We start from the raw sequence: 12,821 nt of genomic DNA, 5'->3' as shown, positions 1-12,821 counted from the left end.
TTACAAAAACACACGTGAATCTACGGCACGATGAAACCGAACTACCTCATTACGTCATTTATGCGGCCAATCACGTTTGTTCATTCATTTTATTTCGTCAAATAGAAGGCCTCCGTTTCTACAGGCCACGCCCCCTTTGAGTTCTGATGGTCTGTGTTGTCAGTACCAAGCATGTCCATCATGTTCAGAGCACCAGGTTTGCTGTTTTCCTGATACTTGAAGTCCGTCACGATGAGCGCCGTTTGCAGAGAAGTCATCACTCTTCAGTTGGGACACTATTCAAACTTTGTGGGGACTCACTGGTGGAATTTACAGGTGAGGAGCGCAGTGGCGGCTAACGCTAAGCTAGCAAGTTAGCTTAGCGTTCCATGTGTTGTCAAAGTTAGGAGGCTGCTCAGGGCTCCACAAGCAGAGCATCGTACCGGAGCTTTACGGGCTGCGGTCAGTTTAATACACCGAAGAGATGTGCTTAAGGTTGAACACGCGAGTGAGAATAATGTAGACGTTAGCTGAAGCTGCCATCTTCCCGAAGTTGCAGACTAATGACATCAGAGTAAATGGAATTAGAATCCGAAGATCCGTTGATATAAATTAGACTCCGGCGTTTTCAGTGTTTAATAGACATATGACAAATATGGTGTTAAGCAGGGATCTATCATTTGATGACATCACTTCATATTAACTCACTCAATGTAGAATGACTTATGCATTACATCCATTGATGTACACTGATGATGATGACAATAACGTATACAGTTGTTGTTTTTATAGCAAATCACCGCAGACATTTGGAGATAAGTGAAGATGAGTTGTCTTTATTTGCAGGATGCGTCTTTATCCTACGAACCGGAGACGTCGCCCAGTGAGATCCAGAGTGATGTTGTGTTTCGTGAGGGACAGACTATGGGCGGCCACGTCACCTACACGCCTCGCCTCATTGCCATGGATGTTAAAGGTTACTGTGATGTGTTTTAAACAATCTGCCTTTTTTCTCATTTGTCTTAATTGTTTCGTAATTGGTGTATCATTTTCCAATGCTTCTCTTTCTAAACAGGAAGCCTCCGGACTCTGCGGCAGGAAGGAAGTCTGTATGATGCGGGAAAGGACACCTCTGCTGTCACATGGTGAGTGACAGCATCTATGTGCATTGCTGTATTGTGTTTGTGACATTTTTACCCATTAGTGTAACTACACACACACACACCTTCTTTATATGGACAACCACTTTGTGTGTGTCAGTCATTTAACCAGATCTGAACCTTCCAGGGAGGGAAATCTCATGATGCATAAAGAAAGTCCCCCTGAAAAGAACTTCTTTCTTGAAGATCTTGACAAGTTGGATGTGAGTATTAAGGCACAGTGTGGGGTGTGATGCAGACATCCAGCTACGGTGATTTATTCTAAATGTTTCTGGTTTGAAGAAGGGGGGGATTCTCACTGAGGCAGACTTTTCCTCCAGCTCACAGCCTCAATGTCCAGGTAAACAGACCTGCAAACTCCTTAATCAGGCTGTGTGTGAAATGGCTCATTCATGTCTGAATAAGACATTCCTCACCCTAAAAACCCAGCAGGTTCCATGAGTGTGGACACAGTGAACAACCAACTTGCTCGAGTCCAACAGGGCTACCGGCTGGAGGGCAGCGTGAACGTGTGGTCCGACTTCCTCAGGATCCACCTGCACCCTCGGACCATCTCAGTCATCCACCAGTACAACCATGATGGGTAAAGTGCAGCAGCGAGTTATGTTCTGTGGAGCGTTTTGCTTTGCTCTGTGCAACTTCAGTTCAGTGTTTGAGTTTCTGTTTGCTTCCAGAGAGGCTCATCGTCTGGAGGCTTTCGGTCAGGGAGAAGCTCTGCTGCAGGGTTTGGTGCTCGAGGACCTGGAAGACAGACTGCACTTTTTTGTAGAGGAGTGTGATTACCTTCAGGTACCGCCACTGGTTCACTCCTTTCTTTATTCTGACATGTATTTAAATCCTTACTCTTCAATATACAGTGCACTACTCTTGATTCATACATGGTTAATGTAACTCTTGCATCCTGTCTCACGCTTAGGGTTTCCAGGTGTTGTGTGACTTGGCCGATGGCTTTGCAGGCCTGGGGTCAAAAGTCACAGAAATACTACAGGACTCCTATGGAGGGAGAGGAATCCTAACATGGGGGTTAGCCCCTGTCAGCCATCCGAACACAGTGAGTCGGAGCAGCATTAAAGTCTGCATCGCTCTGGCTTCTCTCATCATCTGCAGTGTTTTTGAACAGATCTTCTGTATTTAGTGTCTTTCTGTTCACCCAGACCCCAGTGAAGGAGCTGTACCGCCTGTTAAACTGCACATTGGGGACGGTGCATCTTGCCAGTCACAGCTCTTTCTTCTGTCCGCTGACTCTGCGTGGAGGACTCGGCAGACAGCCGCCCTCTCCCACAGCCTTCCCATACCTCAATTATGATGTGAGTAGTTACATTCTTATTAGAGTTCTGTTCAAGTTTGGTGATCTGTACATTTATTTGATATTTTAAATGAGTGTTTGTTTTCCTCTGGGTCAGCCCTCACTGTGGTACCACTCCAGCTCTGTCCTGGCTTTAGCGCTGGATGCGCTCACTGTTCCTTACAGGATGAGGAACAATAGCGTCCCCATGTGGCAGCTGGCGGACACGCTGGCCGTGTCTGGCAGAAAGGTAACATCCGCTGAGCCTTGATTTCATCATGTAATTACATTAATGGACAAATTTCTTTGATCAATTTCTTGATTTCAAATATTTACTACATACTGTGCTAAAGGAATTCTTCCTGTTCAACTCACTGTAACTGGTTATAGGTGGTGGCTGCTTACAGTGCCGTCCCCTTTCCCATGATGCATGGCAGCTCGCTTCCTGACGCCCTGAGCCTCTGCACGGACGTATTGCCATGGCAACCTCTATCTGCCTGCCCAGAAGCAGGAGATGGCCGATGCTACGGCCAGTGGGCAACATTTAAAGGCTTTGAAGGCCAGAGACTGATCAGGTCAGAATGATTCATGTTCATAATGTGGACAGCAAGAAGCAAATGGAATGCCTGAGAAATTTTTAGGCATTAAATTTGCTTTTAATGTATTCCTGGACTATACCCCCCTCCATCAGTTCTCTGGCTCCAGGGACAATTCCACCTACTCCACTGCACAGCCTCCACAGTGGAGAGGACGTGCTGACGTCGTACATCAGATCCTTCTGTCCCACAGCTCCTCTGTGAGTCCCTGCACTCCTTTTGTTTAGCTCCAGGAAGAATTACCTTTTAACCCTTCTCTCCATCTCTCTTCTTACAGCGCTGTGCAGCTAGTATCCACTCCCAGTAAGCTGACGCCACCTTTTCCTCAGATATTCGACCAGGCCCTCGATGCCCAGGGCTTCCTGCAGAACCAGCCCCCTCCACATGGCTGTAAGTCGCTATTTGGTCCTGAAAGTTTGCATTGTTAAATTTAGTCTAATGTGAACCTGTTTTTATTTGTGCAGCTCCTGCTGCAGTGGTTTCCTCTGTACCAGTTATGACTTCCCTTCAGTCTGGGCCTGCACTTGGCACATGGCTGTCAGAAATGCATCGTGGTGCCAGCACATTTGACATTCGCCGTGTGGCCCCCAGTTTCCTCTCCCAGGGACCTGAAATGGCAGATTTCCAGGAGGCTCTGGAGCAGCTCCGACTAATGGCTCGGTGTTATAAAGACGACAGTGGTGGAGTGACGCGCTCTTCCTCGGAAGAGGATGACGATGACTGACATGGACACTACTCAGTCCAGGTTCTGGATACTGTAACCAGCCCTTACCTACAGGGAGAGGAGCTGTGCCTAAGCAGACCTGATCTACATGGCAAAAATTACTCAAACTAAAAGAGGCTGAGCTGCTGTGTGTAGATGAAGGAATAAGGAACAGTTATGAATGTAGCAACTAATGTAAGAACAGGCTGCATTTCCTTTGATGGCTTCTGTAAATTAACTGCATTTTATACTTAATATGCACTATAAAATTATTCTATTATATCCAGACAAATAAAGTGAGTCTTAAAGCCAGACAAAATTTAAAGGCAGTAACTATAAATGCTTGTCGATGTTTTCTGAGCTTAAGTAGCCTGGTTGCTGGGAAAGATGCCAGGTTGTGGTCCAAGAATACTGAAGAAACAATGCCATGCAATAATTTGATTTAACATGCCCGTAACACTGACTCTGAATCAGTTACAATGTGTGAACCAAATTCAAAGGTCAACGCTGAACAGGCAGTTCTTTTAATCGAAAATAAAATGATACAAGGATTTCACAAAAGGTGGAGAGATGTTAGGACATATTTCCACTTAGCATACTGACAACATTATGCCTTCTACCGATTAAAAAGAAAAAAAAAAAAAAGACACACCACACCATCATTTAAACTTAAAAACTGAGATATACAAAACCCCTCCAGGTGAGACTCTACAGAAGAATGTTGGAAAAAGTCAAATGACGCATAGTATGTGCATAAAAATACATGAAGCATGAATGCCAGGTATTCTACAGCTACTCATCAAAAACAGGAAGCAGGGTAGTGTTGTAGGGTTTGGGGAATGTAACCGAAGGACAGGGGAGACACTAGGATAAGGTTTACGCCATGGTCTGAAATTTGAACTAGGAGCGGGAACGGGAGCGAGAACGAGACTGGGAACGGGACTTGGAGCGAGACACAGACCGTGAGGCAGAGCGGGAGTTGGAGCGAGCTTTAGCAGGTGAGGGGGAACGGGACTTGGACTTGGATTTAGACCTAGCTCTGGATTTAGATTCAGCAGGGGAGTGAGAGCGGGAGCGAGAGGCCCTCTCAGGCTCGCCTCCTTCGTCATCACTTTTGGGCTGTTTGGAAACAGACTTCCTAGAGCGATCTTTAATTTCTGATCTTGAACGAGATCTGGAACGGGAACGAGACCTGGACCTGGAATTCTTCTTGCTCTTCTTCCCGTCTTTCTTGACTTTTTTGCTTTTGGGACTGTGACTCCTGCTGCGGTCTTTACTCTTTTGAGCACCGTTGCTGCGTTCTTCTTCCTCTTTCTTTCCTTTACCCTTATTCTTCTTGCTATGTGATCGGCTGCGGGAGCGGGATGCAGCCCTTTAATTACAGAGGGAAAAACAAAAACACATTTACATTACGAAAGAAACACTCCAGTCATAAAACTTAAATCCTCCTGACACTAAGTGCATCAAATTAGATCTAAGAGAGCTAAAAGAGAAGCTTTTTTACCTGGACTGGGAGCGGCTGCGACTGCTGCTCTCACTGCGGCTGCGACTCTTGTGGGATCTGTGACTCCTGGAGCGGGACCTGAGAAATCATGATTTATTGTGTTAAGTAACAATCAGTAACAGCCTGTTTTACTTTGTTCAGCAAAGATTGGTTCCCGTGTAAACATGTAACATTTCAAATAGCTGTAAGAACATAGGAAATTCAGTCTAAATTCATTCTAAAGTTACACTGGTATAAACATCCTCAGGGCTATGCTACATCAGAAATTCAAATTACAATGATGTGTTCTAACCTGGAACGGCTGCGACTGCGAGAGTAAGAGCGTCTGCGTTTGGCTCCAGGACGGTCCTCAATAAGCCGGATCTTCCTGCCATTCACCTCTGTGCCGTCAAGCTTCTCCAGGGCCCGCTTCATGTCAGAGTAGAGCCTAAACTCTATCACCCCCTCATTCTTTCGGCCCTTGTGCGTGTCTGCGTAAGTCACCTCCCCTGCCTGCCTCATGTAGTCCTTTACAGAAAATGGAAAAGGTGGTTAAGAGTTGACCGTTTACCACAATAATTCTGTTACTACTTTAGTCACATAGATCAAATAAGTAATAGAAACATACCTTCAAGTCCTGCCAGCTGCAGCGGCTAGAAAGATTCTCAACAATGAGTCGATAATCTGTCCTTATTGGTGGACCATATCTGTCTCTTCCCCACCGGCCATATCCACCTTTCAATGCAATAGGAAGAAAACAGGAAAAATAAGGACCAACGTCAACCTGAGATGGTGCATTTATGCTAAACTCCAAGCTACATACTATGAAATGTATCAAGCTTCACTGAGGAAAAGCAAATAAAGAAGGGGAAAGAAAAAGCTGAAGAAATAAAAAAAGAAAAAAAAATCTAATGTTTTTCCTACAAATTGGCAAACTTCATTTGAAAAAGTTCTAGTCACTATACTTTCATCTTATTTAATATTGGCAAAAGTTCAATTGGGCTATTTTGTAAAAAATATAATCTAAAACAGAAAAAAAAATAAATAAAAACATAACTGATCGAGGAAGTACTTACTGTGAACTAAATCAAGCTATCCTGTCTAAAAACATTTCACTTTTACAAAACATGTTCTTTTTTCAGGCACCTATAAGAGCTGAACCCACATCTGCTCCTAACCCCATGGCATCCTCACCACCCGGGCTGGGCCTAATGGGAAAAGCGGTCTTCATTCACAATGGCTCCCTTTTTTGGTCTGCCCAGGGGCCCAGAATGGTCAAACCACACTCTTGGAAAGGGGGGACACCATGGCCAGCAATAGGGGCAGGCAGTCAGCAAAGGACTCTTTCAATTAAAACATTGAGGTTCTTTGTTAAATCTTTACCTTTAAATTGACAATCATTTAAATAAACTAAAAAAGAGACATCAATAGATTACAATATACTTCACAATCAAATATTTATTTTACAATATTTAAATTAATACAATTCCTTTCCATCAGTAAGCCATTTCCCCATCATTAATTCACATGTAACAGCATTAGTTGTGTCACATTTTTTCATTCCATAAGATGGAAACAAGATGTTTTTCAAGTCATTGGTGGCTCTGGTGAAAATAAAATTAAGGAAAGCTGCTTCACGTCTACTTTTTAGCCAGTGAAAGGACTGTTGGATGTTGACTGCTAATATATTAACAAAACAGCCAGTCTGGCGTGCCTACTTTAGAGGCATGGCTGTGTGGGCACTGAAACCCGGAACAGCAGCAATGCAATGACTAATGTGTGTGAAGAAAAAGGTCCTTATTACCTTTTCAATAGCAGAGGTTCAAGTCAGCTGCAAGGGAGGTGAAGGCAAAGCTGGGTGATACTACTTAACTAATACTACTGGCACCAATCTGGTGGAAACAATTTAGACACCAGAGACATCTGCAATTTCTATTACAAATACTAGAGTGTACACTGCAAGACCACCAGCCACCAATGACAAGCTGAATTTTTTGTTCACTAATCACTCCCTGCAATGAATAAAACCCCTAATCAATTACACTGTTCAGACATTAAAAAAAAACAATACTTTATTGAAACTTACTCCTTCCCCCACCGTAGCCTCCATCACGACGGGGTCCCTTAGTGTGCTCCACAATAACCCTTTCCCCACACAACTCTTTGCCGTTCAGGTCATACACAGCATCATCTGCATCTCTGGGGTCGTCAAATTCAACAAACCCATATCTGCAGTGAGAAAGGGGACATTTTAAAACACCGGCGCAAATAGGCACGTGAATAAAACCATACGTGTTCAAATCTACTAGGTTAGAAATTCTCTATCAATATTACAATTAGTATAATTATCGCGTGAAAAGATTACTAAAATTATGCAGAGAAGAGACTACTAAAATTATTGCCCAGGGCTCTAACCAGGGCGGGGGGAGGGGGAGCAACGGGAATTAGCATAAATGTTACGACATTTTGAGAGTGCCCTACATTTTATAACAGAAAAAATACGCATTAATAAAACCGCACTATTGACTATTAAGCGTCAAAATTAAACCCAAAGGCAAACAGTGTCAGACAGTAGCGTTTAGCATTTAATGGGTTGACTGTAATAAATGCAGCCATCTATGACATTGCCACGTCTAACGTTAGCAACATTAGCACTAACCGTGGTCGAGTTTATGTTGATAAATGGAGCTCACGCGTGCCGATTACAGACATGCTTCGAAAAAAAACGTTACTCAAACTAACAAACATTCGATAAAATTTTGTGTTTTCGATAGTTGTGTATATTAAGTATTGCTCGCGCTAGCTACCATTAGCAGAGCAGGCCCACCGCGAGGAACAAAGCGCAGCTAAGCTAACGGTGCGGCCTAGGCGGACGACGGCAGTAGCAAAAACGTTATAAACGGAGACTTGACGTTACCCGTTTTTTAGGTCGACTTCTAGGATCTTCCCGTAGCCTTTGAAGAACCTTTCCACGTCCTTTTCCCTGGCTCTGTAGCTCAACCGTCCGATGTACACCCTCGACATCTTGTTAGCTTGCGTGCGCTACCGAAATGTGGAGTCCGAACAAAATAGCACGCGCGTGCACACACACATACGGAAGGCGCGAGGCTGGATAGCAGAAGTACACATGCGCGTTCTCGCGGAACGCGCTGATTTGGTACGAGAGGTCGCGACTGTGGGGGGCGTGTCCTAATATGTGAGGTTTATTTTCTTGTTAAACCGGTTGATTGAGCTGTTGGGTCATTTGGTTGGCTGTAGTTATAGTCTGTCTGTACTGTAATAGGCAACATAATTCCTTGTGTGGTATGTTTGCTCTGTGTGCACATCCGTATGCACTAAATATAGAAACAACAGAAACAAGAGAAGCTGTTAATGAGTGCAGACTTAACAGAAGGGGACAGAAGTCCAGTGATGGGGGCAGATGTTAAAACACATGCCCAGGATGTGAGAATACACACCTAAAGTGCACAACCAAATATAGAAAAATGAAAAACAGAAAACACGGCAAAGTAAAAAGTGGTAGACACAGATTTACTGTATAGAAAACTCAAGAAATCCCACTGGAGGGAGAGTGTGAGGAGGATGAACTTGCTTTAATGAAAGTCTTCTTGTGTTTCTAATTTGCTTACTTTTTTTTGTATTACTTTTCATTTTTGACATACCAGTAGAATCTGCGATAAAATCTAAGATATGTGACTTGGCACGACTACTACTGCTACTGCAACGTGTATTGGGTGTGTTATTGTGTAATTCCTACTAACATGCCACTTGGCTGAATGACCCATGCAGCACAGTGGTCAGAGAGGTTAAAGAAATACCATTTGTGTTTCAGTGGCACATGCTTATTTCATAACAAGAATGGTCACTTAAACATGGTGTGCCTCCCTAATGATTAAACAGTGTCTGACGTGAGGTCTGTTGCATGAGTGTCACACCACTATCTCTACCATGATTATGTAAAGTTTAAGAAACATTTCCTGCACGTTGGGACATTGTCAGCTTGAGAAAATACTCCCATTGTATGATAAAAGCCATTAGTCTTTGTATCAACGGCCACCCGTCACTCACTTTGTATATTCACACATGGCTCGAATGTCTTGATTTGTTGGATTATTTGAATATCTCTTAAATCGATTAATCGTGGTTGTTCCAGTGTTGTGCTTGCAAAGTCAAACGTGTCCGTGCCGGACAGGCTGCGGTGGGCGGGGTTAAGGACCCACGCAGGCGGGGAGCGGTATAAACACGCCAGCAGCGCTCCCATGGAAGTAACTTTGGCCGATTCGGGCTAAGTTAACATGTGTTTTTCTCTCATATCATGCTCCCCGCGTTCACTCGTCGCTTTCTGGTGATGTGAGGTGACGCTGCTACTAAAATGTGGGACTTTTCTATTCAACGCGCTAAAGAAGGTGGAGCAGCGTTGGGAGCGAAGTAACGGTGCGGACGTTAGCTGCGCGCTAGCTTGCCAGCAATAGCAAGAGTTCTGAAGTTCGGACGGACTCCGTCATGGAGGACGCGCCGTTTTCTAAATACTCCTGGGTGGACTTCGCCTTCTCCGTGATGGGAGTGTGCACGTTCCTCATAGACTGGGGCTCGGACGTGTGGGTCGCCACGGAGTTTTACCGCCGCGGCGACATCTTCTGGTTCGGGGTTCTGGTCGCCCTCATGCTCCTGTCCTCGGTCGTGGTCCAGATGTTCAGCTGGTTCTGGCTCAAGTACGACCGCCGGCTGCCGGAGTTCAGCGCGGAGAGCGGGGCCGGAACCGTGCTGTTCGGGGACAGAGTGAAGATCTCCTGCCTGTTGCATCTGCTGCAGCTCGGGTTCCTCTTTCGGTACCTAACGAACCTCCACCTCAGCAGCAGAGACACAGTAGAACCAGAAATTTATCATGTTTATAGTTCTGTTTTAGCAAAAGTTACATCAAAGCTCTTATTCTAGTTTGTTTCAGTACAATAAACACAATATAATCTAAGTTATAACACTAAAGTACTCCTAATATTTGATTATGACAATTAATCAGTTCTACTCCAGGTATAAACTTTATAACAGCTTCACAATCTCTTCCTGTGAAAGGAATCGGTTTATTTTAAGAGCAGCCATCATGGGCAGTTTGTACATGGTAACGTGATGCAGAGGATGCAATATAGTGAATGTGTGTATAGTGATTGTGTGTATAATGATTGTGCGTATAGTGATTGTGTGTGTATAGTGAATGTGTGTACAATGATTGCGCGTATAATGAATGTGTGTACAGTAAATGCGTGTACAGTGAATGCGTGCATAATGAATGCGTTAGCGAGGCTTCTCAGTGGGAGTCGCTGCTGCAGTCCCCACAGCTGTCACAGCTGTTTGTGCGTCTGACGCAGGCACATCTCGGCCATCCGCCAAGGCTTCAGGGTGTGGTGGCTGAAGCAGGAAGGGTCCGAGTACGCCGTGTACCTGACGCACGACCTCAGCATGCTCAGGCTCATCGAGACGTTCTGCGAGAGCGCGCCGCAGCTCACCCTCATGATCTACGTCATGCTGAGCGCCAACAAGGCCCGGACCTTCCAGTGTGAGTCTATGCGTGCAGTGGTGCCGAGGCTTAGCTTCCTCTACGTCGCCGCACTCATTGTCCAACTTCTGTTTTTGCAGTCGTGAGCATCGCGGCGTCGTTGACCTCCATCGCGTGGATGGTGGTGGACTACCACCGCTCCCTGCGCTCCTTCCTGCCAGACAAAGCCAAGCAGAGCTGGGGTTCCTCCTTCATGTACTTCCTGTGGAACCTGCTGCTGATCGCGCCCCGCGTGGCCGCCCTCGCCCTGTTCGCCTCCGTGCTGCGCGGGTGCATCGCTGCCCACTTCGCGCTGCTGTGGGTTGTCTTCGTCTTGTGGGCGTGGCGGCAGAGGACCGACTTCATGGACAGCATGGATGGAGAGTGGCTCTACCGGGCCACCGTGGGGCTCATTTGGTACTTCAGCTGGTTTAATGTGGCAGAGGGTCGGACCCGGGCGAGGAGTCTCATCTACCACGTGTTCATCACTTCAGATGGAGTGATCCTGCTGCTAACATGGTGGCTGTACAGAGACCCCCTCCAGACGGAGTCATATGACCTCGCCCTCATCATCTCGCTACCTCTCACGTACCTCCTGGGGCTGCTCCTCAAAGCACTCTATTACAGCTGCTTCCATCCCAAACTGTGGAGACCTCCAGCACCGGACACAAAACCGGGGGATGATCATCCTGATGCACAAGTGCCCTTTAGAGACTTTTCCATCCAGGACAGGACCCTGTCCTCTCAGCTCCTTAACAGGCGGATGGCCTGCCATGCTGCTCATTTCTACTCAGGGCAAGGAAACAAGCAAAGCACAAAAACAGAGTCATCGTATCTCGAACAATGTTAAAGGTGCAGTCACTGTATGTCTGACAGTGTTTTAATAGTAGTACATTCTTAGTACCAGGTCCAGTCTCAGGAATGTTCAGCGCTTGACTTTATTGCATCTTAACAACGGTTAGAACCAGTGACGTAGAGAACTCTTTGTTATAGACGACATAGAAGTCCCACATTGTTGGAAGAGTAAGTAGGAAGAGTTGGGGACTTTCCTGTTCTCTCTTTATTTTCCTTGAGCTTAAAGCTTGACAGAAAACTGCCACGTGGCCATTTCCTCTCATAAACTTAGTAACACTTAAACAGTGTCCTTCACATTAGTCCCTCATACTGTACTTTGATATAGTAGTAAATTTCATAAACATCTGCTAAACATCTGTGTTTTATTTTTAATACTGCAGCCAAGCACAGGCCTAATGAATCCAGGTACTTCATCACAATGATCCACTGCTGTAAACCTTTCAGTTTCTTCATGAAGTAGTTTAGTAATAACTTAACAGCCAGTTTTATTTTTTATGCATTTTATTGTATTTCATAACTTCAACCGAGGGTAGCATGATAAGCTAGCAAATATATGTGGGTAAATGTTACGTTTCAATTTTCACACAGTACAAGAAATCACAAATGACATTAATACTTTGTTTGGTGTTCTGTATTTTAAAAATGCAAACTTTACCAGCACAAAGACAACTGCCAAATCAAACACTGAGGAATAATATTTGAAATATTAATATGTATGAAAAGGGGTGACATCTGGACAGTCACATGAAGATTAAAGTAAGGTTGGACTTCGCAGGGTTTTGGATGAAGCCAGACGTGTCTGAGCCGTCTTCAGGGTCATGTTGCAGCTGGAACTTTAATGAAACATATTGAATGTAGATTTAGTAATAAGTTTTGGTATTTATATGACTTCCATGGGTTGCAGTTTTTATATTTGTAAAGCTAGTTCTGTTCGAGTGTTGATTATGAACGATGGTAATATTCCTTTGAATGTCAAATTGAAGCATGTGACTCTGACGCTTTTCTGTGTAAGAAGTTTTACTGGTTTGGTGAAAAATGCTGTTTTACTTTTTGACTCAGACTGTTGTATTTAACCCTATTTAAGTTGGGATTTGTTCTCTGTTTTTCCCACATGTCATTGAATGCTCATACAAGGAGTTGCAAATCCAAACAAGTGGAGGTGCCTTCTGCCTGTGACTCCTTTACCTCATTCGCTCTGAGCAATCATTAAAGTGGGAGCAATGCTTCACG

At 44.7% G+C, this 12,821-nt stretch overlaps 3 protein-coding genes across 8 annotated transcripts; 2 read left to right on the top strand and 1 right to left on the bottom strand.

The window, feature by feature from the left end:
* The first annotated feature begins 116 nt into the window (after nucleotides 1-116).
* On the top strand, nucleotides 117-4,459 carry msto1 (misato mitochondrial distribution and morphology regulator 1). 4 transcript variants are annotated; one of them, XM_029166470.3, is made up of 14 exons: nucleotides 117-315; nucleotides 826-955; nucleotides 1,055-1,124; nucleotides 1,267-1,342; nucleotides 1,425-1,479; nucleotides 1,572-1,722; nucleotides 1,814-1,928; nucleotides 2,056-2,190; nucleotides 2,294-2,446; nucleotides 2,543-2,674; nucleotides 2,815-2,999; nucleotides 3,116-3,220; nucleotides 3,298-3,410; nucleotides 3,485-4,459. In XM_029166470.3, exons 1-14 carry the CDS (start codon nucleotides 232-234, stop codon nucleotides 3,742-3,744), a joined length of 1,764 nt encoding a protein of 587 aa, XP_029022303.1. In that variant the 5' UTR covers nucleotides 117-231; the 3' UTR covers nucleotides 3,745-4,459. The 4 variants fall into 4 exon arrangements, with proteins under 4 accessions (XP_029022303.1, XP_029022302.1, XP_029022301.1 ...); XM_029166469.3 differs by having other exon boundaries at nucleotides 118-315; nucleotides 1,569-1,722; XM_029166468.3 differs by having other exon boundaries at nucleotides 118-315; nucleotides 1,422-1,479.
* srsf4 (serine and arginine rich splicing factor 4) lies at nucleotides 4,232-8,311 on the bottom strand. 3 transcript variants are annotated; one of them, XM_029166471.3, is made up of 6 exons: nucleotides 8,124-8,311; nucleotides 7,293-7,435; nucleotides 5,835-5,950; nucleotides 5,520-5,734; nucleotides 5,228-5,305; nucleotides 4,232-5,095 (listed from the first exon to the last, which is right to left on the bottom strand). In XM_029166471.3, exons 1-6 carry the CDS (start codon nucleotides 8,228-8,230, stop codon nucleotides 4,624-4,626), a joined length of 1,131 nt encoding a protein of 376 aa, XP_029022304.1. In that variant the 5' UTR covers nucleotides 8,231-8,311; the 3' UTR covers nucleotides 4,232-4,623. The 3 variants fall into 3 exon arrangements, with proteins under 3 accessions (XP_029022304.1, XP_029022305.1, XP_029022306.1); XM_029166472.3 differs by having other exon boundaries at nucleotides 5,835-5,941; XM_029166473.3 differs by lacking the exons at nucleotides 7,293-7,435; nucleotides 8,124-8,311 and adding an exon at nucleotides 6,353-7,273 and having other exon boundaries at nucleotides 5,835-5,941.
* Nucleotides 8,312-9,409: 1,098 nt separating this feature from the next.
* Nucleotides 9,410-12,819, top strand: xkr8.3 (XK related 8, tandem duplicate 3). The gene is made up of 3 exons (XM_029167650.3): nucleotides 9,410-10,035; nucleotides 10,570-10,757; nucleotides 10,838-12,819. The coding sequence occupies exons 1-3, from the start codon at nucleotides 9,710-9,712 to the stop codon at nucleotides 11,584-11,586; spliced, it is 1,263 nt and encodes a 420-aa protein (XP_029023483.1). The 5' UTR covers nucleotides 9,410-9,709; the 3' UTR covers nucleotides 11,587-12,819.
* Nucleotides 12,820-12,821: the final 2 nt, after the last annotated feature.

This window comes from Betta splendens, chromosome 11, assembly GCF_900634795.4.
Source record: "Betta splendens chromosome 11, fBetSpl5.4, whole genome shotgun sequence".
Lineage (NCBI taxonomy): Eukaryota > Metazoa > Chordata > Actinopteri > Anabantiformes > Osphronemidae > Betta > Betta splendens.
The sequence above is the reverse complement of the archived record's forward strand: the minus strand, read 5'-3'. Positions and strand labels throughout refer to the sequence as shown.